Source organism: Chiloscyllium plagiosum, unplaced genomic scaffold (genome assembly GCF_037043375.1).
Source record: "Chiloscyllium plagiosum isolate Xiang-an unplaced genomic scaffold, Cpla_swu_hap1 HiC_scaffold_7, whole genome shotgun sequence".
NCBI lineage: Eukaryota > Metazoa > Chordata > Chondrichthyes > Orectolobiformes > Hemiscylliidae > Chiloscyllium > Chiloscyllium plagiosum.
The window spans coordinates 115,465,108-115,488,143 of NW_028270145.1; the positions used below are offsets into that span (position 1 = coordinate 115,465,108).

Consider the following 23,036-nt stretch of genomic DNA (forward strand, 5'->3'; position numbering starts at 1 on the left):
AACTATTACTCCTCATACCCGTCAATCCTGCCCTGGGGAAAAGTCTCTGTCTATTGACTCTATCCATTCCTCTCATTGTCTTGAATACCTCGATCAGGTCACCTCGCTTTCTCCTTCTCTCCAGAGAGAAAAGTCCGAGCTTAGTCAACCTCTCTTCATAAGACAAACCCTCTAAGCCAGGCAGCATCCTGGTAAACCTTCTTTGCACCCTCTTCAAAGCCTCTTTAATCTTTCCTATAATAGGGTGACCAGAACTGGACACAATATTTCAAGTGTGGTCTCACCAGGGTCTTGTAGAGCTGCAGCAAAACCTCTCGGCTCTTAAACTCGATTCCCTGTTAATGAAAGCCAAAACACCACATGCTTTCTTAACAACCCTATCCACTTGGGTGGCAACTTTGAGGGCTCTATGCACTTGAACACCAAGATCCTGCTGTCCCTCCACATTGCTAAGAATCCTGTCTTTAATCCTATATTCAGCATTCAAGTTCGATCTTCCAAAATGCATCACTTCGCATTTATCCAGGTTGAACTCCATCTGCCATTTCTCAGCCCAGCTCTGCATGGCACCGCCAACCTTTGTGTCATCGGCAAATTTACTAACCTACCCCTCAACTTCCTCATCCAAGTCATTTATAAGAACTACAAAGAGCAGAGGCCCAAGAACAAAGCCCTGCGGGACACCACTCACCACTGACCTCCAGGCAGAATACTTTCCATCTACAACCACTCTCTGCCTTCTGTCAGCCAACCGATTCTGAATCCGGATAACCAAATCTCCCTGTATCCCACACTTCCTGACGTTATGCATTAGCCTACCATGGTGAACCTTATCAAATGCTTCGTGGAAGTCCATACACACCGCATCCACTGCTTGACTTTCGTCGACCTGTCTTGTCACCTTCTCAAAGAACTCAATAAGATTGTGAGGCATGACCTGCCCCTCACAAAGCCATGCTGACTGCCTTTAATCATGCTATGCTTTTCCAAATAGTCATAAATCTTATCCCTCAGAATTCTTTCCAAAACTTTGCTGACCACAGACGTAAGGCGGACTTATCTGTAATTGCCAAGGATTTCCCTATTACCCTTCTTGAAAAGAGGAACAACATTCTCCTCCCTCCAATCCTCCAGTACAACTCCCATGGAGAGTGAGGAAGCAAAGATCTTTGCCAGCGGCTTGGCAACCTCTTTTCTCGCTTCCTAGAGCAGCCTGGGATAAATCTGGTCTGGCCCTGGGGACTTATCAATCTTAATGTTTGCCAAAATTTCCAGCACATCAACTTCATCAATCTGTTCAAGCCTGTTTCCTGGCTCCTCAAAGTTCTCATTCACAACAAGGTCCCTTTCCTTAGTCAAAACTGAAACAAAAAACTCATTAGGGCTTCCCCTATCTGCTCAGACTCCACACACAAGTTCCCTCCACTATCCCTGAGCGGCCCTACCTTCTCCCTGATCATTCCCTTATTCCTCACGTATGAGTAAAATGCCTTTGGGTTCTCCCTAATCCTTCCTGCCAAGCCTTTTTCGTGCCCCCTCCTGGCTCTCCTCAGTCCATTTCTGAGCTCCTTTCTAGCAAGCCTGTAATCCTCTAAAGCTGTGCTAGATCCTTCCTTCCTCCACCTTACATAAGCTGTCTTCCTTTTGATGAGAAGCTCCTCTGTTCTCATCATCCAAGGCTCCTTACTCTTACCCCTTCTTGCCTGTCTCAGAGGAACAAATTCGTGCATCACTTGCAACAACTGCCCCTTAAACAATCTCCTCATGTCTGCTGTGCCCTTCCTGTGGAACAATTGCTCTCAATCTGTACGTCCCAACTCCTGTCTGATACCTTCATAAAATCTTGAAGCTGGAGACTTGTTGATTGATGCCTTCAAAGCTATCGTGTGAAGGGACATGTGGAGATTATAATCCGCTATTACATTATCCAGGACTCAGTGACAGCACTGTTACTGCTGAGGCAGAAGTTTCAAAGTGTTTGGAACTGCTGCTTCACAGTGTCAGGGACCAAGGTTGAATTCCACCCTCGGACAATTGTCTATGGGGAGTCTGTATGTTTTCCTGTGTCTGCATAGTTTTCCTCTGGGTGCTCTAGTTTCCTCCTGAAGTCAAAGATGTGCAGGTTAGGTGGACTGGCCATGCTAACCTGCCCATAGTGTCCACGGTTGTGCAGGCTAGTGGATTAGCCATGGGAAATACAGGGTTACAGGAATAGGGTTGGGAGTTGGTCTGGGTGGGATGCTCTTTGGAAGGTTGGTGTGGACTCAGCAGGCCGAATGGCCTTCTTCCATGCTGTAGGGATTCTATGAATGAACATTGATGAATAATTCCAGTACAATACCAAGTGGTAACACTATCTTTGGATAAAATGTCAAACTGAGGTCTACTCTGCACTGTTAGATTGGTGTCAGAATTAATGTGGAATTGCTTCAAAAAAGAAACCAAGGGAATAAAAGATTATTGGGGGATATCTCGGAATGTAGAACAGAGGTTGAAATCAGATTAGCCACAACCTTATTGAATGGTGGGGCAAGCTCAAAGGGCTGAATGGCCTACTCTTGTTCCTTGCTCTAATGTAAGAGGGAAGCAGTTCTCCCTAATTTCCTGTCCAACAACCACTGTAACTAAAACAGATTGTCTGGCCACCATCACAGTGCTAGTTGTGGGGTTTTGCACAAACTCGTTGGAATATTTCCCTGCATTACAGCAATGGATTATACTTCAAAAGTGCCTCTAGTTGAGTTTGGGACTTCTGAAAGTGTTTAAGGTGTTGGTGAAATGTCTTTTTTTTTTAAATGGTTTTGGCCATGGTCAATATCTAAAGAAAACTATTTTTAGAAGCAGAACTGTGGAATAATTTAATCAGACTGTAGAGGGTGAAAAACATCTTTCCTTGCAATTTAATAATGATGTTGAAGCACAAGTACTGTTTAAAGACAAAGTACTGAGGAAACTCAACAGGTCAGGTAGCATCTGTGGAGAAATAAGCAGTTAATTTTGAGTCCGATATGACTCTTCTTTGGTTCTGAAGGAGAGTCATACTGGAATTGAAACATTAACATCTAGCACCAAACCTGCACCGCTTCTTTTTAACTGAAAATTGTTTTTATTTCAAATCGCCAGCATCTGCTGTACTGTGCTTTTACTTACATGATTACAACAGTGTAAGAGTTTAGCAAAATATTACCCCATTCTTTTGAGTAAGGATACTGAATGAAATAATTATATGTCAATTTCCAATTTCTAACCAACAGTAGTTCGGGAACAACTAGCCACAATGTCATGCTGGATCAGGAGGAAAACTAAGTTCCCGATTTCTGACTTGTGAAATTCACTTGTGGACCGTTGGGTTCAGGTCATGTTCCTCACAAGAACACTCAATTTCGTCAGACTGCTGTGAGAGTTCACCACATCGAGGCCAACTTGAGGATACGTATAATTAAAGTGACAGACAAAAGAAAACTAGAGGTGACATAAGGAAAAATCCTTTTACACAATGACTGGTTGGAATTTGGAATTTCCTGAAATGATATTGGCAGCAGATTCAATAGTCAAGTTCAAAAGAACTGGATAAAAACTTGGACAGGACAACAATTCAGGGATATGGAGAAAGAGCTGGATGAACTAGACTGCTATTACAAGCTGCTGTTACAGATTCAATCGCCACAAAAGCAGAAGACACTGGAGCAGAAATTAGGCTATTCAGCCTATCAAGTCTGCTCTGCCATTTGATCATGGCCGCTAAGTTTCTCAATCCCGTTCTCCCTCTTTCTCCCTGTAACCCTTGATCCCTTTGACAATCAAGAACCTATCTACCTCAGTCTTAAATGGAGCGTCACGGTGGCACAGCGGTTAGCACTGCTGCCTCACAGTGCCAGAGACCCGGGTTCAATTCCCGCCTCAGGCAACTGTCTGTGTGGTTTGCACATTCTCCCCGTGTCTCCGTGGGTTTGTTTTGGGTGATCCGGTTTCCTCCCACAGTCCAAAAATGTGCAGGTTAGGTGAACTGGTCATGCTAAATTGCCCCTAGTGTTAGGTGAAGGGGTAAATGTAAGGGAATGGGTCTGGGTGGGTTGCTCATCAGAGGGTCGGTGTGGACTTGTTGGGCTGAAGGGCCTGTTTCCACACTAAGTAATCTAATCTAAATATACTCAGGGACTTGGCCTCCACAGCCATCTGTGGCAGTGAATTCCATAAATCCACCACTCTCTGGCTGAAGAAGTTTCTCCTTATCTCCATTCTAAAAGGTCTTCCCTTTACTCTAAAGTTGTGCCCTCAAGTGCTAGTCTCTCCTACCAATGGAAACATCTTCCCAACATCTATTCTGTCCAGGCTATTCAGTACTCTTTGTATTTCAATTAGATCAGCACTCATCCTTCCAAACACCACTGAGTATAGACCCAGAGTCTTCAAACGTTCCTCATATGTTAAGCTTTTCATTCCTGGGGCCATTCTCACGAACTCCTCTGAACACACTCCAAGGCCAGTACATTGTTCCTGAGATATGAGGCCCAAAACTGCACACAGCACTCCAAATGTGGTCTGACCAGAGCCGTATAGAGCCTCAGAAGTACATCCCTGCTTTTATATTCAAGTCCTCTCAAAATAAATGCCATCATTGTATTGCCTTCCTAACTACTGACTCATCCTGCAAGTTTACCTTGAGAGAATCCTGGATTAGAACTCCCAAGTCTCTTGGCATTTGAGACTTCTGAATGTTTCCCCCATTAGGAAATAATTCATGCCTCTATTCTTCCTACCAAAGTGCATGACCTCACATTTCGCCATGTTGTACTCCATCTCACACTTCTTTGCCCACTCTCCTCATCTGTTCAAATGCTTCTGCAGCCTCCCTGCCTCCTCAATGCTACCTGTCCCTCTACCTATCTTTGTATCATCTGCAAACTGAATGCCCTCAGTTCCTTCATCTAGATTGTTAATGTATAAAGTGAAAGGTTGTGGTCCCAACACTGATCCTTGTAGAACATCACTTGTCACTGGCTGTCATCCTGAGAAGGACCCTTTTATCCCCACTCTCTGCTTTCTGCCCGACAGCCAGGCTTCTATCCATGCTAATACCTTGTCTCTAACACCATTGCTCTTATCTTACTCAGCAACCTCCTGTGTGGCACCTTGTCAAAGGCCTTCTTGAAGTCCAGCTAGATAACATACATTGGCTCTCATTGGTCTAACCTGCTCATTACTTCCTCAAAGAATTCTAGCAGATTTGTCAAACATGACCTCCCCTTGATGAAACCATGCTGACTTTGCCCTATTCTATTTTGACGAAGGTGGACGTCAGTGGGAAAGGAATGGGAGATATTGGTGGTAAGATGCTGAGGAAGGCCCTATAGATCAACAGAAAGCTCAGGACAGTAATTCAAGACAAGAAAAGCATAACTGCACAAGGCTTTCAAATCATTGCTATGCCTTTGGAAAAGAACTACAGAGAAACCTCAATTATCTGAAGGATACGAGCGGGGAGTATTTTGTTTGGTTAATCAAATGCCGGATAATTGAATGCCAGATAACATAGTTAGCCAAGCATCGGGACTTTGCGATCTTGTTGGGATAATCCAAAATTCGGTTAATCGATGCCAGATAATCAAGGTTCCTCTGTATACTGTAAGGTTTATGCCTGTTCCTGTCAATGATGTCTCGAAGGCCAACCCAGAAAATTCCGAGTAAGTATTGCAAAAGATTGAGAACTATCTGTTGTGAAATCATGAGACCTGGAACTATCTGCAGCAACAGGCCTAGAGGTTGCAACAGGGCCTCGTGACCAGCACTACACCGCAGATGATTGACCATATATGTGTAAAAGTACAGAATCATCTCATCTCATTGTGATATTCAGATATAGATGCTGTTCAAGAGGATTTGCGACTAGCTCAAAACTTGGCCAATGGCTTTTTTTTGTGTTGGCCTGTGACTCTATGGACACAAAGTCCAGTGCCAAGAGAGCACTTCATATTTGGAGATGTTTTCTTTCAGATGAAATTTGCCAATTCCAGTAATTTGCTTCAGTAAGCTGGCTGAGGGGGGGTTGTGCAAAAGAAGGAGTGAAGAGCAACAGTGGAAAGTTTTATAATATGACAAGACATTACAAAGATACAGAGTAGACGATTATAAAAATAAGCTATACTACTAATAGATCTGGTTGTCATAGTCAAATAAAGATATTAGAGATGAACTAAAGGAGAATATTAAAAAAAATGAGGTTAAGAATGGGATAAGGATAACTGACAGCATGAAAAGGGTATTTCAAAAAGTTTTAAAGGTAACCAGTAAGTATTTTACCAGTGCTTCGGCAAAAAGAAAATTGCTGAAAGTTTGATGGCAAAACTACATCAGAAAAAGGAGCAGAATTAGGCCAATCAGCCATTTAGTCTGCTCTGGCGTTCGATCATTGCTGATATTTCACAATCCCATTCTCCTGCCTTATTCCCATAATCTTATAGAACATAGAACATAGAAAAATACAGCGCAGTACAGGCCCTTTGGCCCTCGATGTTGCGCCGATCCAAGCCCACCTAACCTACACTGGCCCACTATCCTCCATATGCCTATCCAATGCCCGCTTAAATGCCCATAAAGAGGCAGAGTCCACCACTGCTACTGGCAGGGCATTCCATGAACTCACGACTCGCTGAGTAAAGAACCTACCCCTAACATCTGTCCTATACCTACCACCCCTTAATTTAAAGCTATGCCCCCTCGTAGTAGCTGACTCCATACGTGGAAAAAGGTTCTCACGGTCAACCCTATCTAAACCCCTAATCATCTTGTACACCTCTATCAAGTCACCCCTAAACCTTCTTTTCTCCAATGAAAACAACCCAAGTGCCTCAGCCTTTCCTCATACGATCTTCCTACCATACCAGGCAACATCCTGGTAAACCTCCTCTGCACCCGTTCCAGTGCCTCCACATCCTTCCTATAGTATGGCGACCAAAACTGCACACAATACTCCAGATGCAGCCGCACCAGAGTCTTATACAACTGCAACATGATTAAAGGACTCCGGAACTCAATTCCTCTACCAATAAAAGCCAATACGCCATATGCCTTCTTCACCACACTATTTACCTGGGTGGCAACTTTCAGAGATCTGTGTACATGGACACCAAAATCCCTCTGCTCATCCACACTACCAAGTATCCGACCATTAGCCCAGTACCCCATCTTTTTGTTACTCTTACCAAAGTGAATCACTTCACACTTACCGACATTGAACTCCATTTGCCACCTTTCTGCCCAGTTCTGCAGCTTATCTATATCCCGCTGTAACTTGCCACATCCTTCCTCACTGTCAACAACTCCTCCGACTTTCGTATCATCCGCAAACTTGCTCACCCAACCTTCTAACCCCTCCTCCAGGTCATTTATAAAAATGACAAACAGCAATGGTCCCAAAACAGATCCTTGCGGAACACCGCTAGTGACGGCACTCCAAGATGAACCTTTACCATCAACTACTACCCTCTGTCTTCTTCCAGCCAGCCAATTCCTAATCCAAACCTCCAACTCACCCTCAATGCCATACCTCCGTATTTTTTGAAGTAGCCTACCATGGGGAACCTTATCAAATGCCTTACTAAAATCCATATACACCACATCTACCGCTTTCCCCTCGTCCACCTCCTTAGTCACCTTCTCAAAGAATTCAATAAGGTTTGTGAGGCACGACCTGCCCTTCACAAAACCATGCTGACTATCCTTGATCACATTATTCCTATCCAGATGTTCATAAATCCTATCCCTTACAATTCTCTCTAAGACTCTCCCCACAACAGAAGTGAGACTCACCGGCCTATAGTTACTAGGGTTATCCCTACTCCCCTTCTTGAACAAGGGAACCACATTTGCTAGCCTCCAGTCTTCTGGCACTACTCCTGTAGACAACGAGGACATAAACATCAAGGCCAATGGCTCTGCAATCTCCTCCCTTGCTTCCCAGAGAATCCTAGGATAAATGCCATCAGGCCCAGGGGACTTATCTATTTTCACCCTTTCCAGAATTTCCAACACCTCTTCCCTACATACCTCAAAGCCATTCATTCTACTTAATTGTGACTCAGTATTCACATCAGCAACAATGTCCTGTTCCTGAGTGAATACTGACGAAAAGTATTCATTCAGTGTCTCCCCAATCTCTTCAGCCTCCACACGCAACTTCCCACTACTATCCTTGACTGGACCTATTCCTACCCTAGTCATTCTTTTATTCCTGACATACCTATAGAAAGCCTTAGGGTTTTCCCTAATCCTACCAACTAAGGACCTTTCATGTCCCCTCCTTGCTGCTCTTAGCTCTCTCTTCAGGTCCTTCCTGGCTACCCTATAACTCTCAATCGCCCCAATTGAATCTTCACGTCTCATCTTGAGATAGGCCGCCCTCTTCCATTTAACAAGGGATTCCAATTCCTTATTAAACCATGGCTCCCTCACACGACCCTTTCCTCCCTGCCTGACAGGTACATACTTATCAAGGACACTCAATAGTTGCTCCTTGAACAAGCTCCACATATCATTTACGCCCTTGCCTTGAAGCCTACTTTTCCAAGCCACGCATCCTAAGTCATGCCTCACCGCATCATAATTTCCCTGCCCCCAGCTATAACTCTTGCCCTGCAGTGCACACTTATGCCTCTCCATCACTAGAGTAAAAGTCACCGAATTGTGGTCACTGTCCCCAAAGTGCTCACCTACCTCTAATTCTATCACCTGGCCTGGTTCGTTACCCAGAACCAAATCCAGTATGGCCTCACCTCTTTTTGGCCTATCTACATATTGTGTCAGGAAACCCTCCTGCACACATTGGACAAACACCAACCCATCTAACGAACTCGAGCTATAGCTTTCCCAATCAATATCAGGAAAGTTAAAGACCCCATAACAATCACCCTATTACTTTCACTCTTCTCCTGAATCATCCTCGCAATCCTTTCTTCTACGTTTCTAGGACTATTAGAAGGCCTGTAAAAAACTCCTAACAGGTTGACCTCACCTTTCCTATTCCTAACCTCAGCCCAAACTATCTCAGATGGCGAGTCTTCATCCATCGTCCTTTCCACCGCTGTAATACGATCTTTGACAAGCAATGCCACACCTCCCCCTCTTTTACCCCCACTTCTCACCCTACTAAAACATTTAAACCCTGGAACCTGCAACAACCAATCCTGTCCCTGTTCTACCCATGTCTCCGTAATAGCCACAACATTGAAGTCCCAGGTACCAACCCACGCTGCAAGTTCACCTACCTTATTTCGTATACTTCTTGCATTGAAGTATGTACACTTCAAGCCACTTTCCTGTTTACAGGCACCCTCCTTTGAGATTGATGCCATGTTCCTAACCTCCCTACACTCCAGGTCCTGCACCCTAAAGCTACAGTCTAGGTTCCCATGCCCCTGCAGAGTTAGTTTAAACCCCCCCCAAGAGCACTAGCAAACCTCCCGCCAAGGATACTGGTGCCCCTCAGGTTCAGGTGTAGACCATCCTGTTTATAGAGATCCCACCTTCCCCAGAAAGAACCTCTTACTAATCAAGAACCTATCTCGGTTTTAAATACATTCAATGACTTGGCCTCCATAGCCCTCCGCATGAATGAGTTTCACTGATTAACTACCTTCTGACTGAAGAAACCTCCCCTCAACTCAATTCTAAAAAGGTCACCCCTTCACTCTGAGGCTGTGCCCTCAGGTCCTAGTCTGTCCTACTAATGGACACATCTTCTCCATGATCCACTCTGTCTAGGCCTGTCCGTATTCTGTAAGGTTCAATAAGATCCCCCTCCCCTCATCCTTCTCAACTCGATTGAGTACAGATCCAGAATCCTCAACCACTCCTTGTATGACAGGCCCTTCCATCCCTGGGATCATTTTTGTAAACCTCCTCTGGACTCCCTCCAACACTACCATATCCTTCCTTAGATACGGGGCCCAAAACTGCGTACAATATTCTAAATGCAGTCTGATTAGAGCCTTATACAGCCTCAGCAATAAATCTCTGCTCTTGTATTCTAGTCCTTTTGAAATGAATGCTAACACTGCATTTGCCTTCCGAAATGCCAACTGAACCTGCATATTTGTAGAGAATTGATTTTCTAGTTGGTCAAAGATGACGTAAATATTAAAGTTGCATTAATCTTAACAAAAAGATGCAAACTGTGGAAGTGGTGGTGAATGGATGCAAGATTAGCAATATCATGAAAGATAAATGGTACTTTTTAAAAAAGGTTTAGGAAGAAAGGGACAGATGGGATAAGATTCTAGGATTCTGGAGTGGCTGAGAAGAAGCTGCCAAGGCTCCTGTACTTCCACTTGAGTTTGTGTTTCATTGGACATTGATGGACTGGAGAGTGGCCAACATAGCACCCATTATTACAAAGGGAGACAGAGTCAATCCAGCTAATTACAGGAATCCCAGTTTAACATCTGTGGTAGATCAAATTACAGAGTACTTAATTAAAAATGAAATTACCACCTGTCTAGTTAAAAGATCAAATAGTTAGATTTCAAAAGAGATGCCTGTATTTACTAGATATTATTATTCAGCCAGAGAGAAATCTTTGAGGATGGCAGATGGGGAAAGATAGTGTATATGGACTTTACTGAAGTTTGCACATGGTACCATACAAGAGATTAGTGCAGCAAATTAAGGGGTATAGAATTAGAAGGAGAATTGCAATAAATGTCAACATGGGAGGTGGTAAGATGGTATAGAGTACTATTTAAGACAAATTTTTCCAGAATAGTTGTAAGTGGCAGTGTGAAGGAAACTTTCCACAGTAATATTCTTTCAGCCCAATAAAAAAATCACTCCTCGGCTTGGTTCTTGGATGTGGGCCAAGTGGATCAAATGTTAGTGAGAAAATATTCAGGGGCATGGAATAGGGCAAGGAACAATCCAGAGTTAGAATAATTAACTAGGAGAAAGCCACCTTCAATGGGGAGAGAATACATCTTGCCAAGATCGAATGAAATGACAGATTGGTATTGAAAACAGTATCTGAACAATGGCTGCCTTTAGAGAAAAGATAGTTCAGACACAAACAAGGTATAATCACAAAGAAGAAAGGCAGGGCAAACAAATCCAGATCTCCTGGATCTCCAGCATCTAGGCCTGAATGTCACACAATAGGAAAGATGAAAGGCATTTAACAGAATGTCAAAAAGATTCATGAGAATAGTTTCATGAATGAGGAACTTCGGCTTATAGCTAAATTGGCAAAGGTTGAGAAGAGTTTTGTTAAAGGCATTAAAATGGATGAGAGCGGTGTAGATAGGGTAAAACTATCCCTTAAAATGGCCACCCAAGTGGACAGGGTTGTTAAGAAAGCATATGGTGTTTTGGCTTTCATTAACAGGGGGATTGAGTTTAAGAGTCGTGAGATCTTGTTGCAGCTCTATAAAACTTTGGTTAGACCACACTTGGAATACTGCGTCCAGTTCTGGTCGCCCTATTATAGGAAAGATGTGGATGCTTTGGAGAGGGTTCAGAGGAGGTTTACCAGGATGCTGCCTGGACTGGAGGGCTTATCTTATGAAGAGAAGTTGACTGAGCTCGGACTTTTTTCATTGGAGAAAAGGAGGAGGAGAGGGGACCTAATTGAGGTATACAAGGTAATGAGAGGCATAGATAGAGTCGATAGCCAGAGACTACGTCCCAGGGCAGAAATGACTAACACGAGGGGTCGTAGTTTTAAGCTGGTTGGAGGAAAGTATAGAGGGGATGTCAGAGGCGGGTTCTTTACACAGAGTTGTGAGAGCATGGAATGCGTTGCCAGCAGCAGTTGTGGAAGCAAGGTCATTGGGGGCATTTAAGAGACTACTGGACATGCATATGGTCACAAAAATTTGAGGGTGCATACATGAGGATCAGTGGTCGGCACAACATCGTGGGCTGAAGGGCCTGTTCTGTGCTGTACTGTTCTATGTTCTAAAACTGTTCCCATTTCTGGAGGGTTTGAGTACTAGAGGGTACAGATTTAACATAACTGCCAAAACAATCAATGATGACATGAGGAAAAATGTTTTTACACAGTGATGCATTAGGATTTGGAATGTGCTGCCTGAAAGTGGAGTGAAAGCAGGTTCGATCGATGCATGCAAGACAGAATCTCTTTATTGAGATCCGAAGCTGGGACACCGCACAAACCTGCAAGGAAATGCAGAGACACAGAAATGATGTAAGCAGAGTATAAGGCTCGGGGCCTGTCCTTACTTGGAACAGAGGAGAGAGAGCTGTACAAGGAAACACACCAGGGAAAAAGTCAGGATATAAACAGAGCACAGGCCCGGAACCTAAATTAAGCTGGAGAAAGACCACTGAGTTACTGTTGCCACTACAGCTCCAGAATACAGGTAGTTCTTCTATAACATGATGGTTGCATTTTTGTGCAACCCCACATTATAGAAAAATCGCACTTTAGAAACAGCACTTAATGTGTTGGCGCTTTAATCGCGTTACAGCCAACACACATCTTAAAAGTTCATGCTTTAGAAACAGTGTCTCCAATTTGTCAATTGCATTACAGCAATTTCACGTTAAAGAAATGCACGTCATAGCAGAACAGCCTTGGCAAAGAAGTGATATCACATCAAAATCTAAGTATCCAATGTAAGGGTTGTTTGCAAAAGGCTAGATTCATTGCAACTAACTGCAAGGTAATCTATTCCCTATATTCCAGTCTTCAGCTTAAAGTAAATTATCTGCAAGTAAGCTTAAGGCATGGAAGAAGCTGCAAGGAATGCCCTTTCTATGCTATGTTGGAGTCATGGGTGCTTCATCTGGCCTGGATAACCATAAGTGTAGGAAGTGTCCACAATTACAGTCTGTGAAACACCCAAGAACCACAGAGATAACACTGCAGATCAAGAGCAGGCAGGCAAAAATGGAATGAGCGATTGCTAGATAGTCAAGGAAGATCAGACAGATAGTATTGCTGGCATGGGGTAATGGCTGATCATAAGAACATAGCAAGTGCCATATATCATGGGAAAAAACCTTCCGTTCAACTTGTCCATGCCATAAACTAGTCCCATTTGTCTGCATTTAGCCCATATCCCTCTAAACCCTTCCTATTCATGTACCTGTCCAAATGTCTTTGAAATATTGTAATTATACCCACTTCTACCACTTCATCTGGCAGTTCATTCCACATACGCACCCAGCCTCTCTATGAAATAGTTACCCCTTAGATCCCTTTTAATTTTGTTTCCCTTTCACCTTAAACCTCAGCCTGCAAGGTTTGAACTCCCTGACCCTAGACTATTCATCTTATCGAAGCCTGTCAAGATTTTATAAACCTCTATAAGGTCACCCCTCAATCACCTACACTCCAGTGAAAACAGTCCTAGCCTATGGAGACTTTCCTTATAATGCAAGCCTTCCATTTTCAGTTACATCCTCGTAAATCTTTTCTGCATCCTTTCCAGTTTTAATAACATCCTTACTATAGCCGGGCAACCAGAATTGCACACAGTATTCCAACAGTGGCCTCACCAATGTCCCGTACAGCTGCAACATGACATCACAACTTCTGTACTCAATGCTCTTACCAATTAAAGGTAAGCATGCCAAACACCTTCTTCACTGCCCTATCTACCTGCGACAACACTTTCAGGAACTATGTACCTGAACTCCCAGGTCTCTCTATTCGTCTATACTCCCCAAGATCCTACCATTAACTGTGCAAGTTCTGCCCTGGTTTGTCTTACTAAAATGCTAAAAATCACACAACACCAGATTATAGTCCAAAAGGTTTATTTGGAAGCACTAACTTTCCGAGTGCTGCTACTTCATCAGGTGGTTATATAGAAGCAGCGCTCTGAAAGCTGGTACTTTCAGATAAACCTGTCGGACTATAACCTGGTGTCTTGCGATTTTTAACTCTGTCCACTCCAGTCCAACACCAGCACCTCCTCATCATTACTAAAATGCAACACCTTGCATTTATCTAAATTATACTCCATCTGCCATCCTTTGGCTATTGGCGTAGCTGACCAAGATCCCATTGTACTCTTAAATGACCGTCTTCACTGTCCAATATACCACCAATTTTGGTGTCAACCAAATTGTTCATATAAATGACAAACAGCAGTGGACCCAACATTGATCTGGCAGAACTCTACTGGTCACAGGCCTCCAGTCTGAAAAAACAACCTTCTACAGTCAAGCCAATTAGCTCGCTCTCCTTGCATCCCATGAGATCCAACCTTACTAACCAGTCTACCATGCAGCACCTTGTCAAACGCCTTGCTGAAGTCCATGCAGACAATGTCTATCGCTTTGCTCTCATTTATCCTCTTGATCATATCTCAAAAAATTCAATCAAGTTTGTGACACACGATTTCCCACACACAAAGCCATGTTGGCTATCCTTAATCAGTCCTTGCCACTCCAAATACATGTAAATCCTGTCTCTGAGAACTCCCTCCAAAACTTACCCACCACTGATGAAAGGCTTAAGGATCTATAGTTCCCTGGATTCTTCTTGCAGCCTTTTTCTTTAAATAAAGGCACGGCATTAGCCACCCTCCAGTCTTCTGTCACCTCACCCATGGCTATCAATGATATAATATCCCTGCTAAGCCTCACAATGTCTCCCCTGGCTTCCCACAATATCCTGGGATACACTTGATCAGGTCCTGGGAATTTACCCACCTTTAGGCATTTTAAGACCTCCAGAACATCCTTTTTGGTGATGTGTACTCTTTCCAAGATAACCACTATTTAGTTCATGGACTTCCCTAGCTTCCGCATCTTTCTCCACAGTAATTTGTTTGGTATCTCACCCACCTCCTGTGGCTCCACACATTGTCAGTCTCATTGATTTTTATGGGGCACTATTTTCTCCCTAGCTTCTTTTTTGCTCTGAATGTACTTGCAGAACTCTGAACAGCCAAGTTTGAGTAACCACAAGCAGTTCAGCTGCATAGCTGGGGCTAAAGAAGGATGGACGTGCAATACTCATAGACAAATTGACAGTTAAAGGATCATGAAAAGCAGGAGATCTAAGACCGTGATCTCAGGATTACTTCCAATACCACAGAGTATAAAACTAGAAAGGTGAGCTACTGAACACATGGTTGGAAAAAATGGATCAGGAAGGAGGACATTAGACTTCAGGAAGTTAGGGAGAAAAGATAACAATCTTGAAATATAGAGGCAGAGAAAGGTGGAGAGGCATGTAGAGATAAAAAGAATGAGAGAGATAAACAGACATGGTTGGAAAAATGGGTCAAAAAGGAGGACATTAGATTTCTGGGGTATTGAGACCTGTACTTGGAGTACACATTATACCTTAGCAGGACCTAATATTCTTGCAGTGGGATTTGCGAGTGCTGTTAGGGAGAGTTTAAACTCGACTGTCAGGGGAATAAGACCTTAGAGAGAATTCAGATAGAATTTTTTAACAAAACGCTGGCTCTCTGAAGTAGAACAGCTGTAAATGAAAATAGAAAGCAGCAGAAACGAGTTCTTAAGATCAAGCAGGGTCAAACTACACATATGTTAAAAAGGCAGAATTAAAAGCACTCTGAATGCATGCAGGATTTGCAACTCGATTGGTGAATTGATGACAAAAACAGACATGAAAGAGAATGATTCAATTGCCGATATCACATGATGGTTGCAGATTTACCAAGATTGGGAACTAATACTAAAAGATATTCAACATGCGAAAAATAGGCAACTAAGGAGGGGTATAGCTGACAAAAAGGGATTGGATTGGTGTATTAGCAAAATAGGATCTCCAATCGACAGAACAAGATGTAGAAACTGCAGGTTCTCTTCACTCAAGCCTTGTCTGTTTGTTCTCTCTTATTCTTTTTATCTCTACACTCCTCTCCACCTTTCTCTCCCTCTAAATTTCAAGATTGTTATCTTTTCTCCCCAACTTCCATTTGTTCCCTCAATCTAATTTTTCTTTTCTCTCGGTGATCTTTTCAACAATTTCAGTCTTTTTTCTCACTCCTCACTTTTTTGCCATTCTTACTCATTTTCTCTCTATCCTGTTCTCATGCTATGTTGTAGCAGTTCCCTCCTGTGATAGTTTTACTTAAGATCAACACACAGTTCGTTCCGTGGAGGAGCTGGTCAGACATGAGGGCCATTTGGGACAGAGATTGTTTCAGTCTCAATGTTAGAAAATAATAAAAGCTCTTGTCTTTTCTTTGGAATAAAGTATCTGCATTTACCTTGGCAATGTCTTGGCCATCAATTTTAATGCAGCCTCCCTTGACATCATAAAATCGGAAGAGCAATCGGATGATGGTGCTTTTCCCTGACCCGGAGGGGCCAACCTAGAGTAAAATATAAATAGTGGACTGTTTAGTTAATGAATAATGTTCTGTGCTAAACAAAGTTCAATAATCTGTTTTCTTGTACTTGTGATTTAAAATATTTGTCTCATTAAATGTACACAAATGACATATGCATTTTTCATCTTATTCACTTTAATAGACCAACCCAAAAAAAACAAACAAATTTTATCTTGCCTCTTAACAGGAAATTTGCTCAGAAAATGAAGGAAAGAATAACAGGTCCAGTTGTGGCAGTGAAAGATTGATTGGGATGGGATAGGGAAAGGCTCAATGCAATAACTGGAAAATGTAGTAGAGATGTGCAAGTAGGGTAATAGGTTTATATGAAGACAGGACAAACTTATAAACTGCATGTTAGAAGAGAACTAGTTGGGATCTATATGAGTCCATCCTATTGCAAAAATCACTTCTGGCATAAATTGATGTTCTCCACTTTCTCATAGACTTTTGATTCAAGTTCCTTCTTGGAATGTGGCCAATGCCATAAGACTGCATTCATTGCTCATCCCTTAATGATGTGGTGGGTCTTCTCTTTGAGCCATAGCATAATGATGTGGTCAAGAACAAGAACAAGGAACGATACAGTATAGAAACAGGCCCTTCGGCCTTCCAGTGGATACTGCCCATGAAAATAAAGATCATGGTCCATGTGCTTGATTTGAGTCAATCATATAATTTATCACTATAGAAGACATAAATAATGTTCACAAAATACTTGTAAATTAAGTAGTGAAAGGGACAGAGAACTTCAACTTATTTAGGAAACAATGTATTTTCTTTGGAGGCAGTTCTGAGAAGGTTCATGAGGATGATCCTGGGTATGGAGTAATTGTCTTAGGAGCAAAGGTCAAAAAGATTGGGACTCCATTCATTGGAGTTTAGAAGAATGAAAAATAATCTTATTGAAACGTACAGGATCCTTAAGGCAGTTGTTAGGGCAAATACTGGGAGGATGGTTCCACTTGTGGGATTTATGGTAAAATCACAGTGAAGTGAACATGAGGAATGCTGGAACAGCCATGATTGGTGAAGCAGGCTTAAGGAGCCTAACAGCCTCCTCCTGTATATTTTCCTTATGGTTTTAACAGTAGAACAACAGGACAACTGTATAATCACCAAGAAATGAACACTGAGAAATACTTTTAGAACCAAAAGGTGACAAATCCCAGAAACCTGATTGGTCTCATCCCAAGGTCTGAAAAGAAGTGGCTGCAGAGAGTAGCTGCATTGCTTTAATTTTCCAAAAATTCCCAAGATTCTGGAAAGCTCTTATCGGTTTAGAAAATAGCAAATGTAACACCTTTTAATCAAACGAGGATGAAGAAATAAATCAGAAAATCACAAACCCGTTGGTCAAACATTTGTGAAAGGTTAGAATCTATTGGTAAGGAGGTTATTGCAGATCGCTCAGAAAATTTTAACGAAATGGTTTTGTGAAAACAAAGTAATGTTCAACTGCACTTATTAAAGCTCTTTGAGGAATTAACAAGCAACATCAATAAAAGGGAACAAAAATAGAAATTGCTGGAAAAGCTCAGCAGGTCTGGCAGCCTCTGTGGGGAGCAATCAGAGTTAATGTTTCGAACCGAGTGACCTTCCTCAGAACTATTCTCAACCCAAAACGTTAACTCTGCTTTCTCTCCACAGGTGCTGCCAGACCTGCTGAGCTTTTCCAGCAATTTCAGTTTTAAAGCATCCGCTGTTCTTTTAGTTTTTATCAATAAAAGGTAAATTGATTTGGTCTACCTGGATACCACAAGGCTTTTGATAACGTGCTATATCCAAGGTTACTGCGTAAAATAACAGCTCATGATATAGGATGTAACATCTAGCCATGTGGCACATCCCTGATGGGAAGAAATATGACCAACTTAAATCACTAGGATAGTCAATGCTCGACTGTGCCCAATATCTAAGATAAACCCACAGCAGATTTCATCAAGGAACAAAAAAACCATATACTTTAGTTATTTAGTCATAAGACACTTTGCTGACAAGACAGCATTTTTACTGCCCATCCCTAGTTGCCCCTTGAGAAGGTGGGGTTGAGCTGTCTTCTTGAATCGCTGCAGTCCATGTGCTGTACTTAGATCCACAATGCCCTTAGGGAGGGAATTCCAGGATTTTGGCCTAGTGACAGTGAAAAACGGCGATATAGTTCCAAGTCAGGATGGTAAGTGGCTTGAAAGGGAACTTGCAGGTGGTGGTGTTCCCATGTATCTGCTGCCCGTGTCCCTCTGGATGGAAGTGGCTGTGAGTTTGGAAGGTGCTGAGGATCTTTGGTGAATTTCTGCAGCGCATCTTGTAGCTCGTACACTGCTGCTACTGAGCATTGGTAGTGGAGGGATGCAGTGCCAATCAAGCTTGCTGCTGCATCCTGGATGGTGTCAAGCTTTTTCAGTGTTGTTGGCGTTACACCCACCCAGGCAAATGCAGGAGTATTCCATCACACTCCTGACTTGTGCCTTGTAGATGAAGGACAGGCTTTGGGGAGTCAGGAGGTGAGTTACCTGGTGCAGTATTCTTAGTCTCTGACCTGCTCTTGTAGTCACTGTACTTTTGTGACGAGTTGACTTTCAAAGGTAATCCTAAGAATGTAGGTAGTGGTGGATCCGTTGATGGCAACACCTCTGAATGTCAAGGGGCAGGGGTTAGATTATTCCTTATTGGAAATGGTCATAGCCTGGCATTTGTGCAGCACAAACGTTACTTGTCACCCCAAACCTGGATATTGCCAAGATCTTGTTGCATGTTAACATGAACTCCTTGCTGCCACACTCGATCAAATATGGCCTTGATGTCAAGGGCAAACACTCTCACCTCACCTCCATGTTTGAACCGAAGCTATAATGCAGTCAGGAGCTGAGTGGCCCTGACAGAACCCAAACTGGCTGTCACTGAGTAGGTGCTGCTCAATATCACTACTGATGACAACTTCCATCATTCTATATATACTATAACAGAGTCACAGAGTTATGGGGCACAGAAACAGCAATATTTCTCCTTGGGAAAGCAGCCAACATAATCAAAGACTCCTCCTACCCCAGTTATACTCTAGAACATAGAATATTACACTGCAGTACAGGCCCTTCACCCCTCGATGTTGCGCCAACCTGTGGGACCAATCTAAAGCCTACCTATCCTACACTATTCCATATAGCTGTATTCCTGATGAAGGGCTTTTGCCCGAAACGTTGATTTTCCTGCTCCTCGGATGCTGCCTGAACTGCTGTGCTTTTCCAGCACCACTCTAATCCATTTTTATCCATATGTTTATCCAATGACCATTTAAATTCCCTTAAAGTTGGCAAATCTACAACTGTTGCAGGCATTGCATTCCACGTCCCTACTGCTCTGAGTAAAGAAACTACCTCTGACATCTGTCCTATATCTATCACCCCTCAATTTAAAGCCATGTTACCTCATGCTAGCCATCACCAACTGAAGAAAAATGGTCATACTGACCACCCTATCCAACCCTCTGGTTTTCCTCAATTAAGTCATCTCTCAATCTTCTTCTAACAAAAACAGCCTGAAGTCTCTCAGCCTTTCCTTAGAAGACTTCCCTCCATACCAAGCAAAATCAGAGTAAATCTCCTCTGAACGCTTTCCAAAGCCTCCACATTCATTATCCTTCCTCCACATTCATTTTCCAGTGCGAGCAGCAGCGAAGGTAAGACCGTTTGGTTTTAAAAGTGCTTACCGGTAGCGGGCAGCGGTGTTTTTTTTTCTCTTTCACTCTCTCTTCACAGAAAGACCGGGAGCACCAGGGGGAAGTGACGACGACCAGAGGGGCAGCCGAGACCCGGAAGCAGTTAGTGTAAGCTTACCTGGGTAGGTTTTTTCCCCCTTTAAAAGCGCGAAGGAGAGGAACCCGAAGCACTACACGGGTAGTGCCTCCCACCCGCCCTCCTCCTCTAACCTAATAATAACACCTGTTGTGGTAAGTAGGTAAGTGCTGAATTTTGCTTGTTGTATTCTTTAGACCCAGTTTTTTTTTAAATAAAAGTTAGCTTTAGAGGGATGGCAGTGAAGGCAGTGCAATGTTCCTCCTGCAACATGTATGAGGTGAGGGATGCCATCGACGTCCCTGCCGATTACACTTGCAGGAAGTGCATCCATCTCCAGCTCCTCCAAGACCGTGTTAGGGAACTGGAGCTGGAGTTGGATGAACTTCGGATCATTCGGGAGGCAGAGGGGGTCATAGATCAGAGTTATAGGGAAGTAGTAACTCCAAAGATGGCAGATAGATGGGTGACAGTGAGGGGGACTGGGAGGAAGCAGCCAGTGCAGGGACCTCCTGCGGCCGTTCCCCTCAAGAACAAGTATACCGTTTTGGATACTTGTGGGGGGGATGACTTACCAGGGGTAAGTAACGGGGCTCAGGTCTCTGGCACGGAGCCTGTCCCCGTTACTCAGAAGGGAAGGGTGAAGAAGAGCAGAGCAGTAGTAATTGGGGACTCGATAGTTAGGGGCACAGATAGGCGGTTTTGTGGGAACGAGAGAGACTCACGTTTGGTATGTTGCCTCCCAGGTGCAAGGGTACGTGATGTCTCTGATCGTGTTTTCCAGGTCCTGGAGGGGGAGGGGGAGCAGCCCGAAGTCGTGGTCCATATTGGCACCAACGACATAGGTAGGAGGAGCGCTGAGGATGTTAGGCAGGCTTTCAGGGAGCTAGGTTGGAAGCTCAGAGTTAGAACGAACAGAGTTGTTGTCTCTGGTTTGTTACCCGTGCCACGTGATAGAGATTCGAGGAATAGGGAAAGAGAACACTTAAATGCGTGGCTACAGGGATGGTGCAGGAGGGAGGGATTCCGGTTTTTGGATAACTGGGGTTCTTTCTGGGGACGGTGGGACCTCTATAAACAGGATGGTCTACACCTGAACCTGAGGGGCACCAGTATCCTTGGGGGGAGGTTTGCTAGTGCTCTTGGGGGGGGTTTAAACTAACTCTGCAGGGGCATGGGAACCCAGATTGTAGCTTCAGGGTGCAGGGCCTGGAGTGTAAGGAGGTTAGGAACATGGCATCAATTTCAAAGGAGGGTGTCTGTAAACAGGAAAGTGGCTTGAAGTGTGTATACTTCAATGCAAGAAGTATACGAAATAAGGTAGGTGAACTTGCAGCGTGGGTTGGTACCTGGGACTTCGATGTTGTGGCTATTACGGAGACATGGCTAGAACAGGGACAGGATTGGCTGTTGCAGGTTCCAGGATTTAAATGTTTTAGTAGGGTCAGAGGTGGGGGTAAAAGAGGGGGAGGTGTGGCATTGCTTGTCAAAGATAGTATTACAGTGGTGGAAAGGACGATGGATGAGGACTTGCCATCTGAGGTAGTTTGGGCTGAGGTTAGGAATAGGAAAGGTGAGGTCACCCTGTTAGGAGTCTTTTACAGGCCTCCTAATAGTCCTAGAATCATTGAAGAAAGGATAGGGAAGGTGATTCAGGAGATGAGTGACAGTAATAGGGTGGTTGTTATGGGGGACTTTAACTTTCCTGATATTGATTGGGAAAGCTATAGCTCAAGTTCGTTAGATGGGTCAGTGTTTGTTCAATGTGTGCAGGAGAGTTTCCTGACACAATATGTAGACAGGCCAACAAGAGGTGAGGCCATACTGGATTTGGTTCTGGGTAACGAACCAGGCCAGGTGTTAGAATTAGAGGTAGGTGAGCACTTTGGGGATAGTGACCATAATTCGGTGATTTTTACTCTCCTGATGGAGAGGGATAAGTGTGTACTACAGGGCAAGAGTTATAGCTGGGGTCAGGGAAATTATGATGCGGTGAGGCATGACTTAGGATGTGTGGCTTGGAAAAGTAGACTCCAAGGCAAGAGTGTAAATGATATGTGGAGCTTGTTCAAGGAGCAACTATTGAGTGTCCTTGATAATTATGTACCTGTCAGGCAGGGAGGAAAGGGTCGTGCGAGGGAGCCGTGGTTTAATAAGGAATTGGAATCCCTTGTTAAATGGAAGAGGGCGGCCTATCTCAAGATAGAACATAGAACATAGAAGAATACAGCGCAGTACAGGCCCTTTGGCCCTCGATGTTGCGCCGATCCAAGCCCACCTAACCTATACTAACCCACTATCCTCCATATACCTATCCAATGCCCGCTTAAATGCCCATAAAGAGGGAGAGTCCACCACTGCTGCTGGCAGGGCATTCCATGAACTTACGACTCGCTGAGTGAAGAACCTACCCCTAACTTCAGTCCTATATCTACCCCCCCTTAATTTAAAGCTATGCCCCCTTGTAATACCCGACTCCATACGCGGGAAAAGGTTCACACTGTCAACCCTATCTAACCCCCTAATCATCTTGTACACCTCTATCAAGTCAGCCCTAAACCTTCTTTTCTCTAATGAAAACAGCCCCAAGTGTCTCAGTCTTTCCTCATACGATCTTCCTTCCATACCAGGCAACATCCTGGTAAACCTCCTCTGCACCCGTTCCAGTGCCTCCACATCCTTCCTATAGTATGGCGACCAAAACTGCACACAATATTCCAGATGCGGCCGCACCAGAGTTTTATACAACTGCATCATGACCTCAGGACTCCGGAACTCAATTCCTCTACCAATAAAAGCCAGTACGCCATATGCCTTCCTCACCGCACTATTTACCTGGGTGGCAACTTTCAGAGATCTGTGTACATGGACACCAAGATCCCTCTGCTCATCCACACTACCAAGTATCCGACCATTA

General features: G+C 43.7%; 1 protein-coding gene across 2 annotated transcripts in view; it reads right to left on the bottom strand.

Annotated features, from left to right (window-relative positions):
• LOC122551842 (ATP-binding cassette sub-family B member 6-like) overlaps nt 1-23,036 on the bottom strand; it is a 264,001-nt gene that overhangs the window by 88,171 nt on the left and 152,794 nt on the right. For both annotated transcript variants that reach the window (XM_043694361.2, XM_043694362.2), the window contains exon 15: nt 16,206-16,310. In XM_043694361.2, coding sequence (XP_043550296.2) covers nt 16,206-16,310 — 105 coding nt within the window. The remainder of the gene's footprint in view (nt 1-16,205; nt 16,311-23,036) is intronic.